This window comes from Bicyclus anynana, chromosome 3 (assembly GCF_947172395.1).
Source record: "Bicyclus anynana chromosome 3, ilBicAnyn1.1, whole genome shotgun sequence".
Taxonomy (NCBI): domain Eukaryota; kingdom Metazoa; phylum Arthropoda; class Insecta; order Lepidoptera; family Nymphalidae; genus Bicyclus; species Bicyclus anynana.
In genome coordinates this window covers 17,120,900-17,140,754 of record NC_069085.1, presented here as the reverse complement: position 1 = coordinate 17,140,754, position 19,855 = coordinate 17,120,900, and the positions used below count along the sequence as shown (strand labels likewise).

Genomic DNA, 19,855 nt, shown 5'->3' with positions numbered 1-19,855 from the left:
TAGTATCAGTATTAATCATACAACGTTTTCATCTTCTAAAGATGTGTATTGTCGCCACTTTGTATCGTCCAAGCATTCTCTGCAAGTATGAAAATAAGATAAAACATTCTCTGTAAGACGATGCTTATGCCAAGTAATTATGGCGACAACAGTTTTCCAACGCCAAAGTTCAGCTCTTTTTAAATAACCCTCAGTAAATTCTTTTGTAACTTTTCATTAAAATTTTCTTCAAATAGAAAAATATTAACAAAGTCTAATTGAACTAACTTTTTTCAACAGACATCTGAAGCAAGAAGCTTTTAATGGAAGCTTTCGGTTTAAAAATGTTACATTTCTATTTAAATTTGAAATGCATTATACGTTATTATTATTAGGTAGGTATTATTAATTGTTTGATTTGATCTGATACATGAAATAAATGTCAAATACCTAGGAAAACAGTCAGTTTGACAGGTTTAATGGAATTAATTTGCTGTCAAACGGTTCCGATCGTTAATGCTGATGTTTAGAAAAAGTAAACTTTCAGGCTTAATTTATAGTTAGTTAATGTATAGTGTGGAAGTCGCTTTAAAACTCGCATCATTGAAATGAAAATTGCTTTTATGATATTTGTGTTGTTCATCGCGTCACAGTTCATTAATTCCAAGATACGTAATCAGTAAGTGCCATTGTGATATCATTCCATAATTTACGTAATATTATGTTCCACTAAGATTACATTTAATGACTCACTGTAATTTCATTCGGTGCATTCTAGAAATAATGATTAAGTGGATTCATGATAATTCCTAATTTCATCGAGATGAGTTTCTAAAAATTAAGTATTTACTTCGACAATTGAGGATGTAGAAACTTGTAATCTGCTACAAAATCTGATCTGCTCGCGGAGCCACCATGGTCCAAACTACAGTAACTCACACCTGATGAAAAATCTTCTAGCTTTTATAAAATGGCTAAGGTCACACAGGCAATGTAGTCTATTTATTGTTAAAACTTCGAGATACGGTCACGTATATGACGGTACAAGTATCTATATAGTAAAACCTACTCAAAATAAACGATTATGCTCTGTGTTACTATTGCTATATGTATTCCGTTATTTGTATGTATTCCGTTGCAGAAAGACTGTTGGAACAATTGCCAAGAATCGGATGATAGATTTGCGTTCACTTAAAATTGTTTGCACTGGTACCGGTTGTAATATTGAATCATTTGAGATAGCGTTCAATTTACTGAATACAAAAGCTTAAGTTCTCAATAACAACGCACACTTGAAACAGGAAAACGTTCGTATTTTTGTTAGCGTCAACTCTATAATAAACGAAACAGAAAGATGAATCTATTAATATCCTAATAACGATATTAGAATTGATGCCTATTATTATACATGTTGCTCGTTTTGCTACCAGTGGACAACCTATGTGAGCTACGAGATCCCGGGTTGAAGTTTTAGGTTAAGCTATGTAAGACTAAGCTTTTCTTCTAAGAAATTTTCACCGTAAAATCTCAGCCCCGAAGTTGAGAAGGTCGCGGTGTTACACCCCGTGCTACGAAGAGCACGTTTAGGCGTTCCTGGATATTATCATTAACAACAACAACACCGTACCCCACCCGTATTGTTTTAGCGGGGTGGGTCTAAGCTCCATATATATACCCTCTCCTACAAAGCGGGAGGCCTGAATAAAATGCACGTTATCTAACGTAACGTCGTTGTATTTTACTCGTATACCTATCGTCGAAGGCTTTCGTTATAAAATAGACATAATCACACTTTTCATATTTATGTTTAAAAAGTACTCTAGCTTATTTAAGAGAGGAACAAAGTTTACAAAAGTTGTCTGCCTAGCCAGAAATACATTGTATTGTGGTACAATCGCTTAGTATGGCTTTTAAGACACACCCAGTTAGTTTTTGTAAACATTTTTATTAACCGACTTCCAAAAAGGAGGAGGTTCTACGTTCGGCTGTATGTATGTTTTTTTTTTTTTTTTTTTTTTTTATTTAAAGCTGTTTTTTTTTTTCGTGTTTTAATTAAAGCTGTTTCTGGAATAACCACAGAAATTTTGTAGTTTAAACGTATTTAATTAAAACATCACTGGCTTGGCACCGCCTTCAAACTGATCAGAAGGTAGCACATAGGTAGGATGTTATTTTTTGCTTTTTAGTTAAAGTTATTTTTTGAGTTGGAAGTCGGTTGAATTTTTTTTATTAAAATTTTTTACATCTACTGACTTTTTATACACATTTTTACTACGTTATTTATAATTGGTGGGTCGAGTATTAAATATATCTCAAAACTGGTTTCGCAAAGTTGCGTATGTGTAAGATCTAGGAAAAAATTATAGGGTTGTCAAATGGGAAAATGTGTTAAAATATAGCAATCTAATATATAATAATATATATTATGCTAGAGAAAATATTAAACATTTTTTGATGTTCGCCCGAGGAGAGTTCGAATGTTGAGGGATATGGAATAACATTTAAACATTTAAATTTAACAACAAACATTAAAATATTTCAAGTAGGTACCTAAGTCTTTTATTATTTTCGATTCATAAGTACCGCTCTACAACCTGATAAAATCAAAAATGTATTTTTAAAACCTATTGCGTAAAAGATTTCGATAAATATATATTCGCAAAAAAATTGCTTTTACAAATCTAATGACACCGAATATGTTAGAATTAGACTAGACTCCACGCCACGAAAAAGTCCCGCGGTTAAAACCTGAACTAAAATTGACAGCGCCTTACGCAAATAACAATAAAACCGCCATTACTAAACGACAATGAGTGCCATTAAGACATTAGCGCCGCGTCTACAGAGTAGAGCGTGTCAAAGTATGACACAGAATAAATCGCAAGGTAAGCCCATAGACAGGAAGTAATTCTTTGCATAATCTCTCACAGCCGTCAACCCTAACGCCGGCATGTAAACAGTGTGTGGGCGGCCTTGGGCGTGAAGGACACTGCGCGCGCGCAGACTGCGTGCACGCCATGCGCAAGGCGTTGCGAATTAATGAGTGTTCCGTTTTTTTTTTACTAGCGGCTGCGTTTTTAACCCAGCCGTGTGTTCTGCTGCCTTATAGCGGTCTTTATTATTTACGTTTTTATCAATAAGCTTATTAATAGGAATTATATTATTTTCATCTATTAAGTTAGCTTGTTCCACTTCGTAGCATGAGTTCCGGAGAAAAAAACTTCTTGGTTCTTCTTTCGAGAATTTCTCAAAAAAGACCTTGCAGTTTATATTGCTATTGCAAGGTCTATTTTTCACGATGTGCTTTTGTAAGCTCCTCCATCTGTCCTTCTCTCTTTAATAGTTTTGGATGCACCGTCCTATCTCTCTCCGGTCATTTTGGATGCATCACGTTACGTCATCACATACACGTGCGCAAGCACAAAAGCGTAAATTATGACATTTTCAGAACGAAATTCTTGCTCCTTTAATTTTTTCAAAAATTCGATCAAGTGGGAAGAAAAAACGGTTGGCTGGATTGAATTGAAACTTTGTAGGGTTTTTGTGGGTATATTGAACAGTAAAAGGCACACTTAACGTCAGTGGTTTCCGCAATATTTTTGATTGGGCGCTTGACTTTCCAAAAAACGACAAAAAGCCCTTTTTTGGATGCTTTTTCAAATTCATGTAATGATTGAAAAAAAAATTTTTTTTCAAAATTCAATTGCCAATCCTTGTAGAAAGTTTATTCAAGTTTTTGAAACCAACCTCAAAATTTCTGTGCGATCATTGGTTGCTGAGATATTGGTAATCAAAGACAAAATGATCTTTTTCCATTCAAACATCGATATCTCAGCGAGAAATGCTCGTATCGAGATTTAAAAAAAACGAAATTAAATCTGAATAAACAAGCTATCCGGTCCATATAGAAGTTGAGTCGAAAAAATTTTTTCCACGTCCGTAGATTAAAAAAAAAAACCAAAAAAATTTCGAAAATTTTTTTTTCGGTGGTTTTCTTATGATTACTCGAAAAATATTTTCAAAAAAAAATTTTCAAACTCAGATCCAAAAACTAAACACTTAGAGCTACAATTTGCTTTTTATTTTTTTGCTGTACGACCATTTTTGTATAAGTTACAGACTGTTGAAAATCCCCCAAAAATTTGGATTTTTTTTCTGCTCCCTTAATTTTTGTGCATAGTATATATTAAATTTACAAATCAAAATCAGCAAAAAAATTAAAAACACAAATCCGGTTTACCTGTTAAATGTAAACATGTTCGACCTTGGAATTCCCTTTACGTTATATTCGTAGGTTGTTTGTTCACTGCTTGAGCTTTTTTGTCTTAGGGCGGAAGTCCGGTCGCATTGATTTTGGCTTTTATCACACAAAAGAAGTCCTTCATATATTTTAGAGCCTATAAGATCAAAACAGGTTTTGTTGTGGAGCTCTTACTACAACAAAAGAGTGTAGAAACCCTGACTAAGGAGGATGGAAACGATGGATTCTATGCTTACAAAATGAATCTTCAATCTTATCCCATCACATCATGGCACATTACATAAAAACCATGTTATTCTCTACACCGGCGAAGGGGGCGTGGCTTTACTACACGCGATCTAACGGCATGATGAACACTTGTGTGTGTTTTTGCACGGATAACGCGCTAATAATAAAATTTACAAAACAGGTTGTCATTCTATGTCATCATAGTATAGATAATAGAATCTTACGTAAAACTAAAAGAGTCATATTTTAAGCGACAATGTTGATGAGTTTTATACGTTAAATGAAATTTAGTTATATTTCGATATCACAATCACTTTTTGAGAATGTTCACGAAATGTCCGCTATAATTTCTGTAGAGGTGTCATGTTTCTGCTCGTTCAAATAGATTCTATGTGCAAGTCATTTATGGCCATTTATTAATACTTTTTGAGCAATTACAAATTTCTTGACCTTTATTTACATGAATATCAAAATGTAGATCGGTAGGAATATCTAACATTTACATCATAGTAGACAGTTTACTCGTAGGTTCACGATTGTGTGTTATGTTCTACATTCCTCTGAAATAACTTACCACGCGATTAGATACATCTTTTTTCTTAATCCCATCCACTATATTTGCGAATCAACGAGCTCCGTTGACAGCTATATTTAGCACAACTGCCGCCATCCAACAACCAGGTTTTTCTGGGTTGATCGCGGTGACAAACGATTATTGGTTTGTATTTTATGTTATTTATCTTTACGTATTTATTTACAAAACGCTTTCGGTCGTTGCTCCCACTTTGCGCAACACGTGGCCTTTTAAAGGAGCGTTATTTTTTATCTTTTCCGAGATTAACGTACGTCGAACTCATTATGCAACGATTAAGCTCGTGATTTTTAAATTTCAATTTTATCATAATTATACAAGCCTCTGAACATTTTACATTCATTATGTGATTTAGTATTGAAAGGAAGTTGTAATTTGAACCCGTATATGTTTCATTGAAGATTGTTTGTCTATATGTATTCGAGTTGGACTGATTGACATGCATCCTGTCTGCAAATGGGTTGTCTAGACGTTTATAGTACGTATCCTTTTCAACTTTTGTTAACAACGATTTTCTCATTAAATGAACAACTATGCTATTTGAATGCATGTTTTATTTACAGATACGTATTTTAAAATATCTACTAAATCTTTTATCTTTATCTCTCGGCAAAAATACGTTTTTATATTCCTTTTTTACAACAAAAATATTTAATTTAGCTTCTGTTTGTACAGGTATAATAAGCCTTTAATACTGGCTGTCTGTTATTTTTTGTCTCCGTGTTATCTCGTGCACTGATTACAGTGATACCGTGTTTTTAACACTGATGTTATGTTATTTCGCGTACCTTATTGAAAATTCTACTTGGTGCATACATTTATTTTGCGGTATATCCTGATTTCGGTCTATTTAGGTTTTCTAGTAGCCTTTATAGAGCTAATCGATGTCCTAATATAACATAATCTATTGAAATCTAGGAAAAATAAACCATTTATGTGACAAATGTCCGTAGCCAGTTTATACGTAGGTACAGTTTGAAGACAAAATGTATAATTTATAGACGCGTTCTAACACGGTCGGCCTTGCCCGCAAAGTGGATAATCACGAACCGACTTGCGAATAATATGTCCGCCACAGATTGGATAACAGATTTAAATGTGTTTACTAAATCAATTCGCGACTATGACTCTGTTGCACGATTTTCTAAAAAAAAATTAAAGCAAAATACTGGCCGAGGAAGAGATGAGGATTCCGTACCATGACAAAAACAAGGATACTTTCACATGGATTTTATTAATTTGTTAAAGTTGAACTTTGTTTTTTCATACATTTTGCAATGGCGCTGCCACCAGCAATACCTAATGTATGAATTGATTGGTTTTGTATGAAGAATGAATCTTTTACATATTTATTTATGAATTTTACTTTACTACAATAACAAAATAGTGAGTGCAATAAATTAAATTTCAATTTCAGTTAAATATTTTATAGTAAGTTAAAGTTGACAAATGAAATTAAGACACAAAAGGTAGGATTTATAATATGTATACATTAAACAGATATATAATACAATAAATTACTTCGTTTTGTGTTACGGAATCCTATTAAATAACGTATCTACAGATATTTTCATGTTTAGCTAATTCCTTAGGCTTAATAATTGTGTCATGTGCAAATTTAGTTAGGACGGCATTCGTAAATGTTCAAATATTAGCGGACATGATAATATGAACGTTTGCGTTTGCGTTAGATCTTTACACATGAAAACATATCGCTACAAGTTTGTTTGATATTAGGTCCTTCATCTCAGAATTGTTTTAGCATTTCTTTTTCAGATTTGTTGCGACTACACATTTGTGTTCGAAAGGCAATACTTTGAAAATAAAATGTATTATAAAATAAAAGATGGCACATTTCCTCTCTATTCAAAGTTATGTTATAGTCAACCAAGACAACTCTAACCAAATATTGTAACAGACGAAAATATCTGGCCCACGTTGTAGGTGGATTTAGAATTCAGATAAAAATATACCTTTTCTAGATACATAACCTTCAGAACTTTTGATTGATCTCAATCTTTAATATTAATCAGTTTAATAGAGTAGAGATTGCACGCAAAATGTAAAGATGAAGAAATAAAGAGAGAAAGAAATGCTGTCACTCATATCTTACGGAGGATTTTAGAGTAATTTTAAGTGCAAAGTGGAAAGGCTTCTACAAATCGATAGTCCTTTTAAAAATACACCATCTATTTGGACATCAGGATGTAAAAAAGTTAAATACCTTAAAACTCGGCATTCCTATGCGTGTCGCGTGATAAATATCCTGTGGAAATACTTCGTATCTTGTTTTTAATTTGTCGAAACCTACTGTAATTAACGTAGGTGTTAGGAAAGTCTACAACTTGTTAAGGTTTAATGGGCAGTCTTTAACGTAATCAGATGAGAGGAAATCTACATTCAGTTGCCTCCTGTAATTACTGATCACTACAAGATTAACTGCCTGTACATCGTACTCCGTTACGAATACTTTGCTGTTATTTATGTCTTCGCATTACGTCTTTTAACACCCAAAAGCCGAATGTTTTTCGTAAAACACTGTTTACCGAGTATAGCTATCCATGTATTTATTTATCTAGCAGAAGTTTTTAAACTAGGAAATTCGTCACTAGGTCTTCAAAAATTCCCTATATAATTTTGTACAGCCGTCGATATTTATTATGTTGTTTTGTCTAACATATTGAAATTACCTTTCTTACAAAACTCTTTATAGAGTATAAACAGCTTAAAAGCAGAGACTGCTTTTACTTGAAAGACTGCTAATATTGTCTGGTTATACATCTATCTTTTGAGTAACACACGATTCCATTTCACTGGCGGAAATTATTATTGAACTAGGCAATATTTGTCGTTAGGTCTTCATACCTTTCCTTGTAAAATTTTGAACAGTCAATATTTATTATGATGTATTGTCCCGTTAATTCTATAAATACCTACAACAAACCACATCCGTGACACAACTAACAGGCAAATTATCTTGTTACAGGTATTCGGCACGGTGGAGCTGCCGGATAAACCAATCATGCTCCCGCCGTTTGTGGAGGCGACCCACTGCCTCGGGTACCACCTGACCCGCAAGGGCCGGGCGGTGGCCGACCGCGTTGTCTCCGTACTCGGCTATGCCTGTCCCGACATCACCTACAGCCCCAGCCTCTACCCCATCACCGCTGCTCTACTACACTTTATGCCTGGTAAGTTAACTACTAATCTAGCCTAGCCTAGCAGCAGCAGCGTGGTGCGTCTTAAGCTTTATATCGCCTCTCCTATAGGAAGGGAGGACTGGCCGTTAAACAAATCAAATCATCAGCCTGTATTCGTCCACTGCTCGACATAGACCTTTCCGAGACCGCGCCACCACACGATCCTCCGCCTTCCTCATTCAGCCACTTCTAATAAAAACAAAAAGGCAGATAATTTTGAAGTATATTTACCTTTACATCCGAATTCTGAGGTTTAAGAATATTTCTCACGAATAAATAAAGAAATTCGAACATCGTAAAAGTCATATTGCTACAGAGTTGCTTTGCTTTGCTTGTAATATGCCATCTGTTTTGAACGCTGGTAATGACAAGATTACTATTTAAGAGAACCATTATATTTATGTGCTATTGTTTTGAATCCGTTAATTCATTGCTAAACTGAGAGGTCTTTATCATCCAACGATGTTTATTGTTTTTAATGATAACGGCGCTAGATAATTTAGTGATGATTACTTTTGTAAACAATTACTCGAAGAATACTTGTTTTGTTTTTAAATTCATTCCAATCGCAAGACAGTATTTCATGTATACGTGTAATTATTTCAACTGCATTGTACTTAGTTGGAAATACCTATACTAGTATTTAATTTTGTTTTCAAGTTAGGAAATTCTCATAATTGTTAATATAGTCACATATTGATTGATAAATTGTGAATCTATAATTTCTTCCAAAAATAACTTTGACATGTAAAGGAATAGCATTTATTAATGGCAAGCTTAAGCTCAGCTTGATAACTGAAAAAGTAAAATATATGTGGGAATCATTATGTTTGTGGCATTTAGTAGTATGTAACATCTGATCAATGAGATCACTTAACACATCATGTGTCACACTGTCGTCTTGAAAGGGAGCTGTTAATTATACTGATGCAGTTTTCTCGTCTCATGAATAGCGTTCGTCTTAAACACCGGCGCTTTAATTAGCCCCATTAACAATATTGCTTCTAAAGATACTTTGTTAACATGATCGCATTTAGAAATGCTGAGGAGTTATTAGACCTCGTGAGATTTTATCATTTAGAAAATATGCTGATGATCTTTCTCGATCCCGTCAGCTTTTAAATAAAATAATCCGCGTCATAATCAAGCCATTATTTAGAAGTTACAATGTCACAGACAGACACGTCGAACTTTAACGGTCTTTTCAAGTCGCGGGTTAAAAATATATTTTGATTAAATATATTATACGTTTTCCCTTCAACGTTCCAGATAAGTCAGGTAAAAACTGGTTGTAACAATTTAGTGGAATTACAGAGGCGTCACAAAATTTACTGTCGCTCTCGCCTTAATTCAGTAATGAGTGCGGGGGGCGATAATTGAACTCGGCAATAGGCAAATTGCTGTTCCAGTTGCTCCTGAGAGAATCTGTCCCCTCCCATGCTATTTCAAACTCAATTCCAACTACGTAAGATTGATAACGCATTGCATGCTTGTTGTACTCCGGACCTATCATATCGGATCCTGAATTGGACTTTTCTACTACGCGACAGAGTCGGGAATGCTATTTCATCACGTGTAACCGAGCGATCACGGCTAATAGCCGACAGCATACCAGAGATTTGCACAGCGTCTACAGTGCTGTCAATTTCCTATGTCTCACTTGTGTGTAACACCTGTTATTATTTGTTATTCTCTCGATTTTACACATGTTTATTTGAATTTTTGACCTTGCTTTAATGTAGATGTCTATGGTTTGGAGTCTATAATCTATAATATCTATATTTAAGCTTACTGTGATAGATAAAGCTGAAGCATAATTAGGGCTAAAAGCTTGATTGTAGAACTCGAAATTTGTAAAGCTTTTGCTACGCAAAAAAAAAATCTAATTATACTTGACCGAACAGCAACAGTTTGTTAGAGGTTATTTTAATTTACATTTACCAAAACAAAATCATTATTAAACACTTCAAGTGCGACAGGTGTCGCACTTGAAGTGCGACACCTGTCGCACTTGAAGTGTTTGAAAGCATCTGAGAATTGAAACAAATTGAAAGCATCTGAGAATTGAAACAAATTGTTTATCTCGCTAAAGCGGAATTAGTTTATGTGTATGTCAATTTGAGCAACGCAACCAAATGATCGGATGGTTAAAAAGTGACTGTTTCCTCTTGTGGATTATATCTAAACTGTTTATCAGGTCAGTATTACAAAAGTTTTGAGACGTAGATTCAGAATTATTTTTATAGAAAACTTATCGTATATACCGCTTTTACGTTAACAATTTTTAAAGATACTATAGTAATATGTCATGGGAAGTTCCCATTTGCTCCGTGACATCTCATCAGTTATGAGAGTGTATCTAAATTTACCGTCCATAGTATTGCACGTAAAGCGTCTTCATTGTTTGCGTCGGCATCGTAAAGCCTCTTATCACTAACCACTGCGTGAGATTTATGTGTATCAACCGATTTCCAAAACGGAGGAAATCCTAAATGGACGACCTTACCTTATTTAAGCTCATGTTTTCGAAGTTACTGAGCTGAGTTTAGAGGTAATAATTTATCTGTCAAGCAATTACAAAAAAATATACGATTGGCATCTTAAGTGTAACTTAATTGTATTCGCCAGTTTCATCTGGATCGCATACAAGAGTTCACGCCGTGTCATCTTGGTCGATGTTTTCGTGAGAAAAATGTCACTGTCGACCGCCCGATATAAACTTGGGCCTCAGTGTTTGGCCTGCCGCCAGTCTCCGGGCGTTTATCTACAAACAAGCTCTGCGGTTCGACGTTGTTGTTATCGCTTTCTGTATTTTATTAAGACGAAATTGCTTTTGTTTTGTTTATACTATTTATATTGTCATTGAAATCACCTGTTTTTGTTGTTGTTGATACGGTGCTGCTAGTAATTAGGTTTATTTTCCTTAATATAATTAAATTCAGGTTGGTCTAGATTAAAAATGGCTCAGCTTTGGTTTGGCGGTAGGCATCGGTCGTGGCTAGTTACTACCCTATCGACAAAAAACGTATCTTCAAGCTATTTAGTTTGTTGGTGTGTAAACCAGACGTGTGGGTAGAATAAACTTGTACTTCTTACAAGTTAGCCCACTTTTATTTTAGATTGCATCAGGTCAGGTGAGTATACGCAGTCACGTGTAAAATTGGCATTGAATGAAAAAAAATATGTAAGAAATTGATAGTTTAAATTTTCGGTCCTAAATTTAAATTAAAATCATAGATTATGTGTCTTTCAAACGTCCTTGAAGATATTATAATTATAGTCCAACACGTGTAGGATTTTATTACTACTACTCAATATTATCCTTCAGTACATCTTCTATCGATAATAATCATATTTTAAAATATTTATCATTGATATAAACGTTTGATAAAATAAAACGAATTGCAGTTATATAAAACCCAGCATTAATATTCACATTCATTTCTAGTATTATGTCATTCAATATTTTTTAGTTCTGTCATCAACAAAGTAGGTCAAGTCAAAGCCTTCCCCTCGCCCTCTCTCAGCCGGCTGTGTGCAAACAAAAACTGCATTGCAATTTTTTTTTATTCAACCAAGCTTCATTTATACATGATTTCCAGCCTCCCGGTATGCGGCTGCTGTATTAATTTTTTAATTGAAATCCAATTCTTTTCAACGACGAACAAAAGTCGGTGGGGTTTGAGAAAAAAGGCTTGAACAAAACTGCCTATTACATGTTCGATCGACGCGCACTCGGCCGTAACCAGAACTCTTCCTGTTGGTTTTTGCGCACAACACCCGACGACTTGTTTTACCCGTGTCACGTACTGCCGCTTCACTTTCGTCCTTGGGAGGGCGAAGGGTCGTAGAGTTTTCGTCGGCGGCTTATCGCGTTTCTTTGTTAAGACTACGCAGTTGCGTAATGAAACATAACATCTTGTACCTAAATTATCTAAGATTGCGTCTACAAATGCCAGCCAGTCAACCGTTTGTGAAGTAGAGTTTCTTGTTTTAATTTTCTCTATATTCTCAAATAGTTAAAGATATTCCTGTTGTACAAATAATACAGGAATTAATTGTTATAAATTTAATTTTTTTTTGATAAGAAACCATTGATGATTTTTGATAAGAACCAACCAACAAAAAAGAACAACCATACCATGATTAAATTCTTGACACTTAAAACTCGATGATTTTTTTTTATTAGTTTCAGGGTTGTTGATAGCAGGAAAATAACTTAAGTTGTAATAAAGCAAGAATGAATCGAAAAACTAGGTCGACATATTAATGAAGTAGACAAAGATATTACACATATAAACTGGGAGAATACAGCCTCGCCTTTATTACTTCTCATATTCAGCCATAAACTCTTATTATCCCTACGGAGACGACGCCTGTGTCTGTGACATATGAAGTTATGACGCAATTCTGCCACAATATACGTACGTGCACAGTATGAAAATTTACGCTTTTACGAGCGCAATATTTGAAGGCTAGATTTTGCCTACAGCGTAGGTTGAGTGCTTTGTTTCAGTGAAACAATATACAATATATGTGGCAACACGTATCCAAGCTTGCAATAACGGAGAAACGGATTGACTTGATTTCTTTTCATGGATATGAATAGAGTCTAGGAACTGTTGTATTCTGCTACTGTTATACCCAACAAAGTTGTACAGTGACTGGGTCAATATACTTGTAGATATCCATTGGTAAAAGTTACTTTGTCTTTAAGCCGAATTTACTTTGGTATATTGAGGATTTTGAATAGGCCAAAATATCTGGACTTGTTAAATATTCCTCAAGATCGAAGTCTTTACAGCGGTTTTGTAAAAACAATGACTTTTCCACACAAAGTTTTATTTTTCGTCTAATTGATTCAAAATGTTATGCTATTGGTTTCACTTGTTCAACATTTCAAAGTATAACAAAACCTGTTTGCCCTGTAAAGAGTTGAAACCCGCTAGAGGCGTGCTTTTCTAAACTAACTGATAAAGAGCCCAACAAAAAATAAAAAGCATGGGTAAGCACGCGCTAAGCTTTTTAAGTTTTTTTTTGTCGTGTGCCGGTATGCAGGCGGGTATCTATTGTAGCCTCGAAACCTATTACGATTTCAAGGACGTCTAAAATGCCTCACATCCGCATTTAGTTGTTGGTTGGTCCAACTTTTAGGCCAAACAATTATTGTCTAATATTTATATCATTAGATTTTATTCTATTTTGCGTATTTTTTAACAACTTATTGATTGTGATTTCATAACTGTTAAAATTTAATACTTAGAATAGATTTCTAATAATTTTTAGGTAACAGGCTTACGTGCTATTTATAAGAACTATATGAAGTAAGTAAGTCCATGAAACAATCAAGTTTGTAAATACGGTAAACGATAGCATTTTCACACCGACGACCAAAAACAATTTTGCTGTTACACTCGGTTAGTTCCCCATTGGGTAGTTAACCTTACCTATCTATAAGTATATTTGTATTGATTTTCCACATTACATTACCAACTTGTGTGTTTTGTACGCCAGAAATAGAATTTATTTAACAAAATATATGTTATGAATGTTATTTAAACGGGTACATACCACGATAAAACGACGAGATTTTTATTGTCGATATTTCGACCCAGTTGCATGGATCGTGGTCACGACGGGACTGAAGTTGCGAGATGAGAAGTGAAGTCAGCTGTTAGGGGCAAAATCGATCTACCCTCTTTCTTGTTCTTTTTCTTTTTTCAAACATTTCAAAGTATTATAAAATATATGTTGCCTTCAGGTAATTACCAATAAATTGATTGACAGTTTACTTTTCTCTGTTAATTAGAATGTATTTCTTGTATTTTTATCAGGAACAAACGTTATTTATACTTGGAAAGGTTTGAATTTGATTCTGATTGTAGACCAAGTATATTATATACTTGGGAGCAATGAAGTCGAGCTACTGCATTTACTGTGTCATTGACGTTATATTTTTGATATTTCTAAACAAAACAACCTATTTTTTCTTTTAGATTTTTTAAGATTATCAAGTAATTAATGCTTATTGTTATTGTTATGTTATACGTTATTGATTCCAAATTATTTATTTATAAAAAGTATTAATTAACCTTTCAAATAGTGTTTGTTTCAATGTACTCAGACGTCTTGATTTCTTTGCTTGAAAGTGTATTTTGTCGTAACATTTAGGTACCTACGTATTCCTTTCATATCTTTATTCGACGTTTTATTCAAATTCTTTTGTTGAATTTTCGTACCTGAGTTTTTCAGTCTCTAATTTCAGAGTTATTTTACTTTATGCTTTATGCAGCATTTTACGAAGTAGGCTAAGTGCTTATTAAGAGTCGGGTAAATCTAGATTAAGAGCCCTCTCGAAATTTAGTTCATACTCGGGTCGGTATTAACAAAATCCGTTCTCTTTAATTAAGTCAGCCAAATATCGTGTACGAGTCGAGTACATGTTAAGTAATCTACCACAAAATATTTTATGGGTTACCTTCAATTAGTGGTAGTAAATGTTTAATAATTTCGTATTACTTTCTAAACAATAGAGACGAGAACGAATTAACTTCAAATGTAAATTAAAGTGTAAGCTCTAAACCCTAACATCTGATGCCCATATGCTAATTGGACAGGTTTCTTTTCTTTCTTGGTTCTGGCAGTGAAAAGTACGTAGAGTGTTTAGTACGTAGTGTTTTTTTAGTGGGGATGCATCTTAGATGGCTAAATCAGTTTTTGGTGGAGAATAGCAAAATATACCAATCATATAGTGTTCGTCATGGACTTTCGCAAATTAACGACTGATTACTCAAAAAGGTAAAACGTTAACATTACCTACTTAGTATAGTAATTGCACATTAATATGTATATGTCAGAGCTCGGAGATTTACTATGAAGTGGTCTTGTTGACTCCCTCGGGGCGTCATTACCGCTATATAGGTCAGGCCGTCCTCCACGCCCTCTTAACCTCTCGCTTTGATTGCACGCCTGCATTTGAAATCGAGATGAATTAAGCTTTATGCGCTGTGCCAGTATGCAATGTACATCATAATTATCAGTCCGTTGTAAATGGTCAGTGCAGGGCAAAAGCCTCTCTCCTAAAACATGGATATGGATTTGAAGCTTACTAGTACACTCAGGGCTAAACTAGCCAAAGATCGGCAGAGATGGTCTGAACTGGAGGAGGCCTTCACCCTCTCCTAGAGGGGTTCTTGTATTACTTTTACTAATCTGTCTACAATATTATATATTACTTGTAAGACAAGAAATAAAAGGCTTTTTTTTTATTTATTTTTTATTTTTAGTACACTCAGAACATTACTGCGATTCGGTTTGACGCACTAACCTTAAGTTAAGCAAAATTGTCGCATTAAGATTTTAAATCTTAAAACATGATAAGTAGTCCATGTGCTGTAGCAGTCATCATCATCATCATATGATGGACGTACACTGCAAGACAGGCTTTTTGTAGGGACTTCTAAATATCACGATCCTGAGACACCTGCATCCAGCGAATTCCTGCGACTCCCTTGATGTCGTCAGTCCACCTGGTGGGCGGTCGACCAACACTGCGCTTTCAGCTTCGCGACTCTTTGAGCTGTCGGTTTGGTTCTTCTGCGGATCTCATTTCTGATTCGATCACGCAGAGACACTCCGAGCACAGCTCGTTCCATCGCCTGCTGTGTAACTCTGAGCCTTCTTATGAGGCCCATAGTTATCAGCCAAGTCCATCGTCAGGGAACCATCATCGGGGTTAGGTTATAGCAGTAGCGACAATACAACCCTTTAACAGTCATTGTAACGATATACGAGTCAAATTGTCTTACTTATCAAATTATTACGATCTTGTAAACATATAGAAGAATTGCTCGATTAAATAAATTATATAGTCTTACATAATAGTAATAAATTAGCTTAACGTTTGAATGATAAAAGTGGACACACAATTTTAATGAAACGGTCATAACTGATTAGTTACGAACGCAAGGCGAGGATAAATATTAATTCGGGTGACGTAAACTTACACGTTAGCATTAGCTTAGTGATTAGTAGAGACGTGAACATTTATTTATCAGTCAATTACTTCAAATAGACCATAAATAAGGATAGTCTTATGTATAGGTTCATTCTAACTTGGTACGAGTAGCAAAAAGTTTAAAACTGCCAGACGCCCTTGGGGTTCACCTGCGTAGTTCTCGTTCCTGTGGGAATACGGGGATCAAATATAGCCTATGAATCTCACAAATAATGTGGCTTCCTATCTTATAATCTCACAAATAACGTTAGATAATATTCAAAATTGATTCAGTAGATCGAAAGATTACCTAAAATGAAACAAATTCTCTACTTTACCTCTTAGTAGTCACTACTCTACCTCTTAGTATAGATTGCACCAATTTAAGAATGAAACGTTAATTCTTAAATTGGACGGATATTTTCGCATTTATAGTATCAGTACAAATGGCCATCATACAGTAGACGCATGTTCAAAACGAATTTCACGCATAGTAACAAAAGTTACAATCAGTGTTTAAAACAATTACTACACAAGAAGTTAATCTTGGTATATAAATGCGAAAGGTCATCACGAAATCTCGAAAACCACTTGATGTACAAGGATGAAATTAGGCAGGGAGTGAACAACAGTGAGAGGAAGAGTGGGAGTTAGTAGACGTCCGGTAAGAACGGTTTTAGCAAGTGAGCAGGATTAAGTAAGTAGTATTTACTACTAGACGAAGAACCATAGTCACCGACATAGCTCGACGAGTTGCGAAGCTGAAGTGGCAATGGGCGGGGCACATAGTTCGAGGAGCCGATGGACGTTGGGGTCCCAAAGTGCTGGAATAGCGACCCCGCACTAGTAAGCGAAGTGTTGGCCGACCCCCCCCCACCAGGTGGACTGACGACATCAAGCGAGTCGCAGGGATTCGCTGGATGCAGGTGGCTCAGTATCGTGATGTTTGGAAGTCCCTACAAAAGGCCTATGTCCTGCAGTGGACGTCCATCGGCTGATATGATGATGCTGATGATGAAGTAAGACGAAGTCGCGGGCGTCCGCTAGTATTGAATATGAACAAATTAAAAGTAACGATACACCAAAAGCCACTCCTATAAACGACCGGCAAAGTCACGTGACACGCTGTAGAAAATAGACGCGACCTTGACTGGCACCGAATCGAAAGAGAATTCCACTCGGGCACATATAAACACACGTCGCCAGAGTCGGTCGATACATCAAAGCGTGGTCTCACTGGACGCGAGTTTTGTTTATCGAGTTATATGTACTGAATAAGAAGAATTTCTTTGCTTATAGACTACAAGCCCATGGACAAAATAACCTGTGAAATGAAGCAACGTGAATAACGCTTAGAAGGCTGTTACTATATCAGAAAATAACTCTGAGTACTATGCCGTCATTTCTGAGCGATACATTTCGATAATTATTTATTTAAACAAATATTAACTATAATTTTTGGGCAGCATAATTATCAAACATTATTGTCCGTGTTAAATAATATTTTGAACATGATGCCGTGCATTTTACAATGACCTTATATCATATGGTTGATGGAATACGATTGCGACCCTTGACTTTCGACCCGTGCGCTGGAAATACGTACGGCGTTTACGGGTATAGTATACTAGCTGACACCGCTCGGTTTTACCCGCGTGGTTCCCGTTCCCGTAGGAATACGGGGATAATATATAGCCTATAGCCTTTCTCGATAAATGGGCTATCTAACACTGAAAGAATTTTTCAAATCGGACCAGTAATTCCTGAGATTAGCGCGTTCAATCAAACAAACAAACTCTTCAGATTTATAATATTAGTATAGATGTGTACAAAAGGAATTACACAAATGCCGTACTGTAATTAATTACCTATCTATATTGCTTCTGCAATTATCGGCGAATTAAAAATTTGCCCTGACTTCTTATTCCGTACACCACTTTTGTACGGCAATAGGTTTTCGACATTTTCTGATATAGTAACACCCTTCTAAGCGTTATTCACGTTGGTTCATTCCACAGGTCAATTTTTTACACGGGCTTGTAGTCTATTAATTGGTAGTTGTAACACACAACTATCATTTATTTGAATGGATAGACAAATTAGTTGGGTGTAAAGTCTGGGAAAATTAAACCTCAATATTAGAAAAAACACATTTATTTGTATTCAAATATGTTTACTATTCACCAATGTATGATAATAAATCAATATAGATGACAAGCCATAACGTGGGTTGTTGGTCATGTCACACGCCGTCTGAAAATAAATGCCCGTGATTCATTGAAGCGAACGAGATATTCCTCGATTATTATGAATGTGGGTTGTTGGCCTCAAACTTGTATCACAAGGACACTCGCTAATATATTCTTTGCGTCGTTATTTATATCATTGTTCCCTTGTATGTCCAATGTCCTATCGATCCGTCACTTCGTTTACCGTGATAATTAGGTATATCGTTAATTTCTACTCTTTTTTTTTTTTTTTTATTCTTTACAAGTTAGCCCTTGACTACAATCTCACCTGATGGTAAGTGATGATACAGTCTAAGATGGAAGCGAACTAACTTGTAAGGAGGAGGATGAAAATCCACACCCCATTCGGTTTGTACACGGCATCGTACCGGAACGCTAAATCGCTTGGCGGTACGTCTTTGCCGGTAGGGTGGTAACTAGCCACGGCCGAAGCCTCCCACCAGCCAGACCTGGACAAATTAAGAAAATCTCAATCTGTCCAGCCGGGGATCGAACCCAGGACCTCCGTCTTGTAAATCCACCGCGCATACCACTGCGCCACGGAGGTCGTCAAAAATATATTCTTTGCGTCGTTATTTATATCATTGTTCCCTTGTATGTCCAATGTCCATTCGATCCGTCACTTCGTTTACCGTGATAATTAGGTATATCATTCATTTCTACTCGTACTTACATTAATATAAATACGAACGTCTGTTTATTTGTGTGTAGAGTTTTATGCCTTATTGACGTAATACTTATTATATTAGTACAGAGATATATGCAAGAGAGCTTTTCTATTTGTTGGAAAATTTTCAGTAAAAATTTTCAGTCCAGGATTGAGAAGTTGGTGCCTCGGAGAGCAACGGCTGTCACCCTTTAACATCTTGACGGCCTCCGTGGCGCAGTGGTATGCGCGGTGGATTTACAAAAACCCTACCGGCAAAGACGTACCGCCAAGCGATTTAGCGTTCCGGTACGATGCCGTGTAGTAACCGAAAGGTGTGTGGATTTTCATCCTCCTCCTAATAAGTTAGCCCGCTTCCATCTTAGACTGCATCATCACTTACCATCAGGTGAGATTGTAGTAAAAAAAAAAAATCTAAAGGTAGCATTCGGTTCTTGGCGACCGCGACCCGCGACCACGACCTGCGACCACGACCTGCGACCGCGATTGAGTCGCGCGAACCACTTATGGGGCGTAAGATGGAAAGTTGAAAAAAAAAACTTTTACAAACGTCATAGCGTGATAATTTCTCAAGTTCCTAAATATGTTATTTATTTACTTCACGCAGATTAAGTGAACATCATCTATTGACCTATATAACTGTTGAAACTGTTAGTTTCTACCTGTAAACCACTTGTCAAATC

General features: G+C 35.7%; 1 protein-coding gene across 8 annotated transcripts in view; it reads left to right on the top strand.

Annotated features, from left to right (window-relative positions):
• Positions 1-19,855, top strand: part of LOC112048889 (GTPase-activating protein skywalker) — a 113,074-nt gene that overhangs the window by 44,298 nt on the left and 48,921 nt on the right. For all 8 annotated transcript variants that reach the window (XM_052891372.1, XM_052891370.1, XM_024086588.2 and 5 more), the window contains one exon: positions 8,047-8,251. In XM_052891372.1, the coding sequence (XP_052747332.1) occupies positions 8,047-8,251 (205 nt within the window). The remainder of the gene's footprint in view (positions 1-8,046; positions 8,252-19,855) is intronic.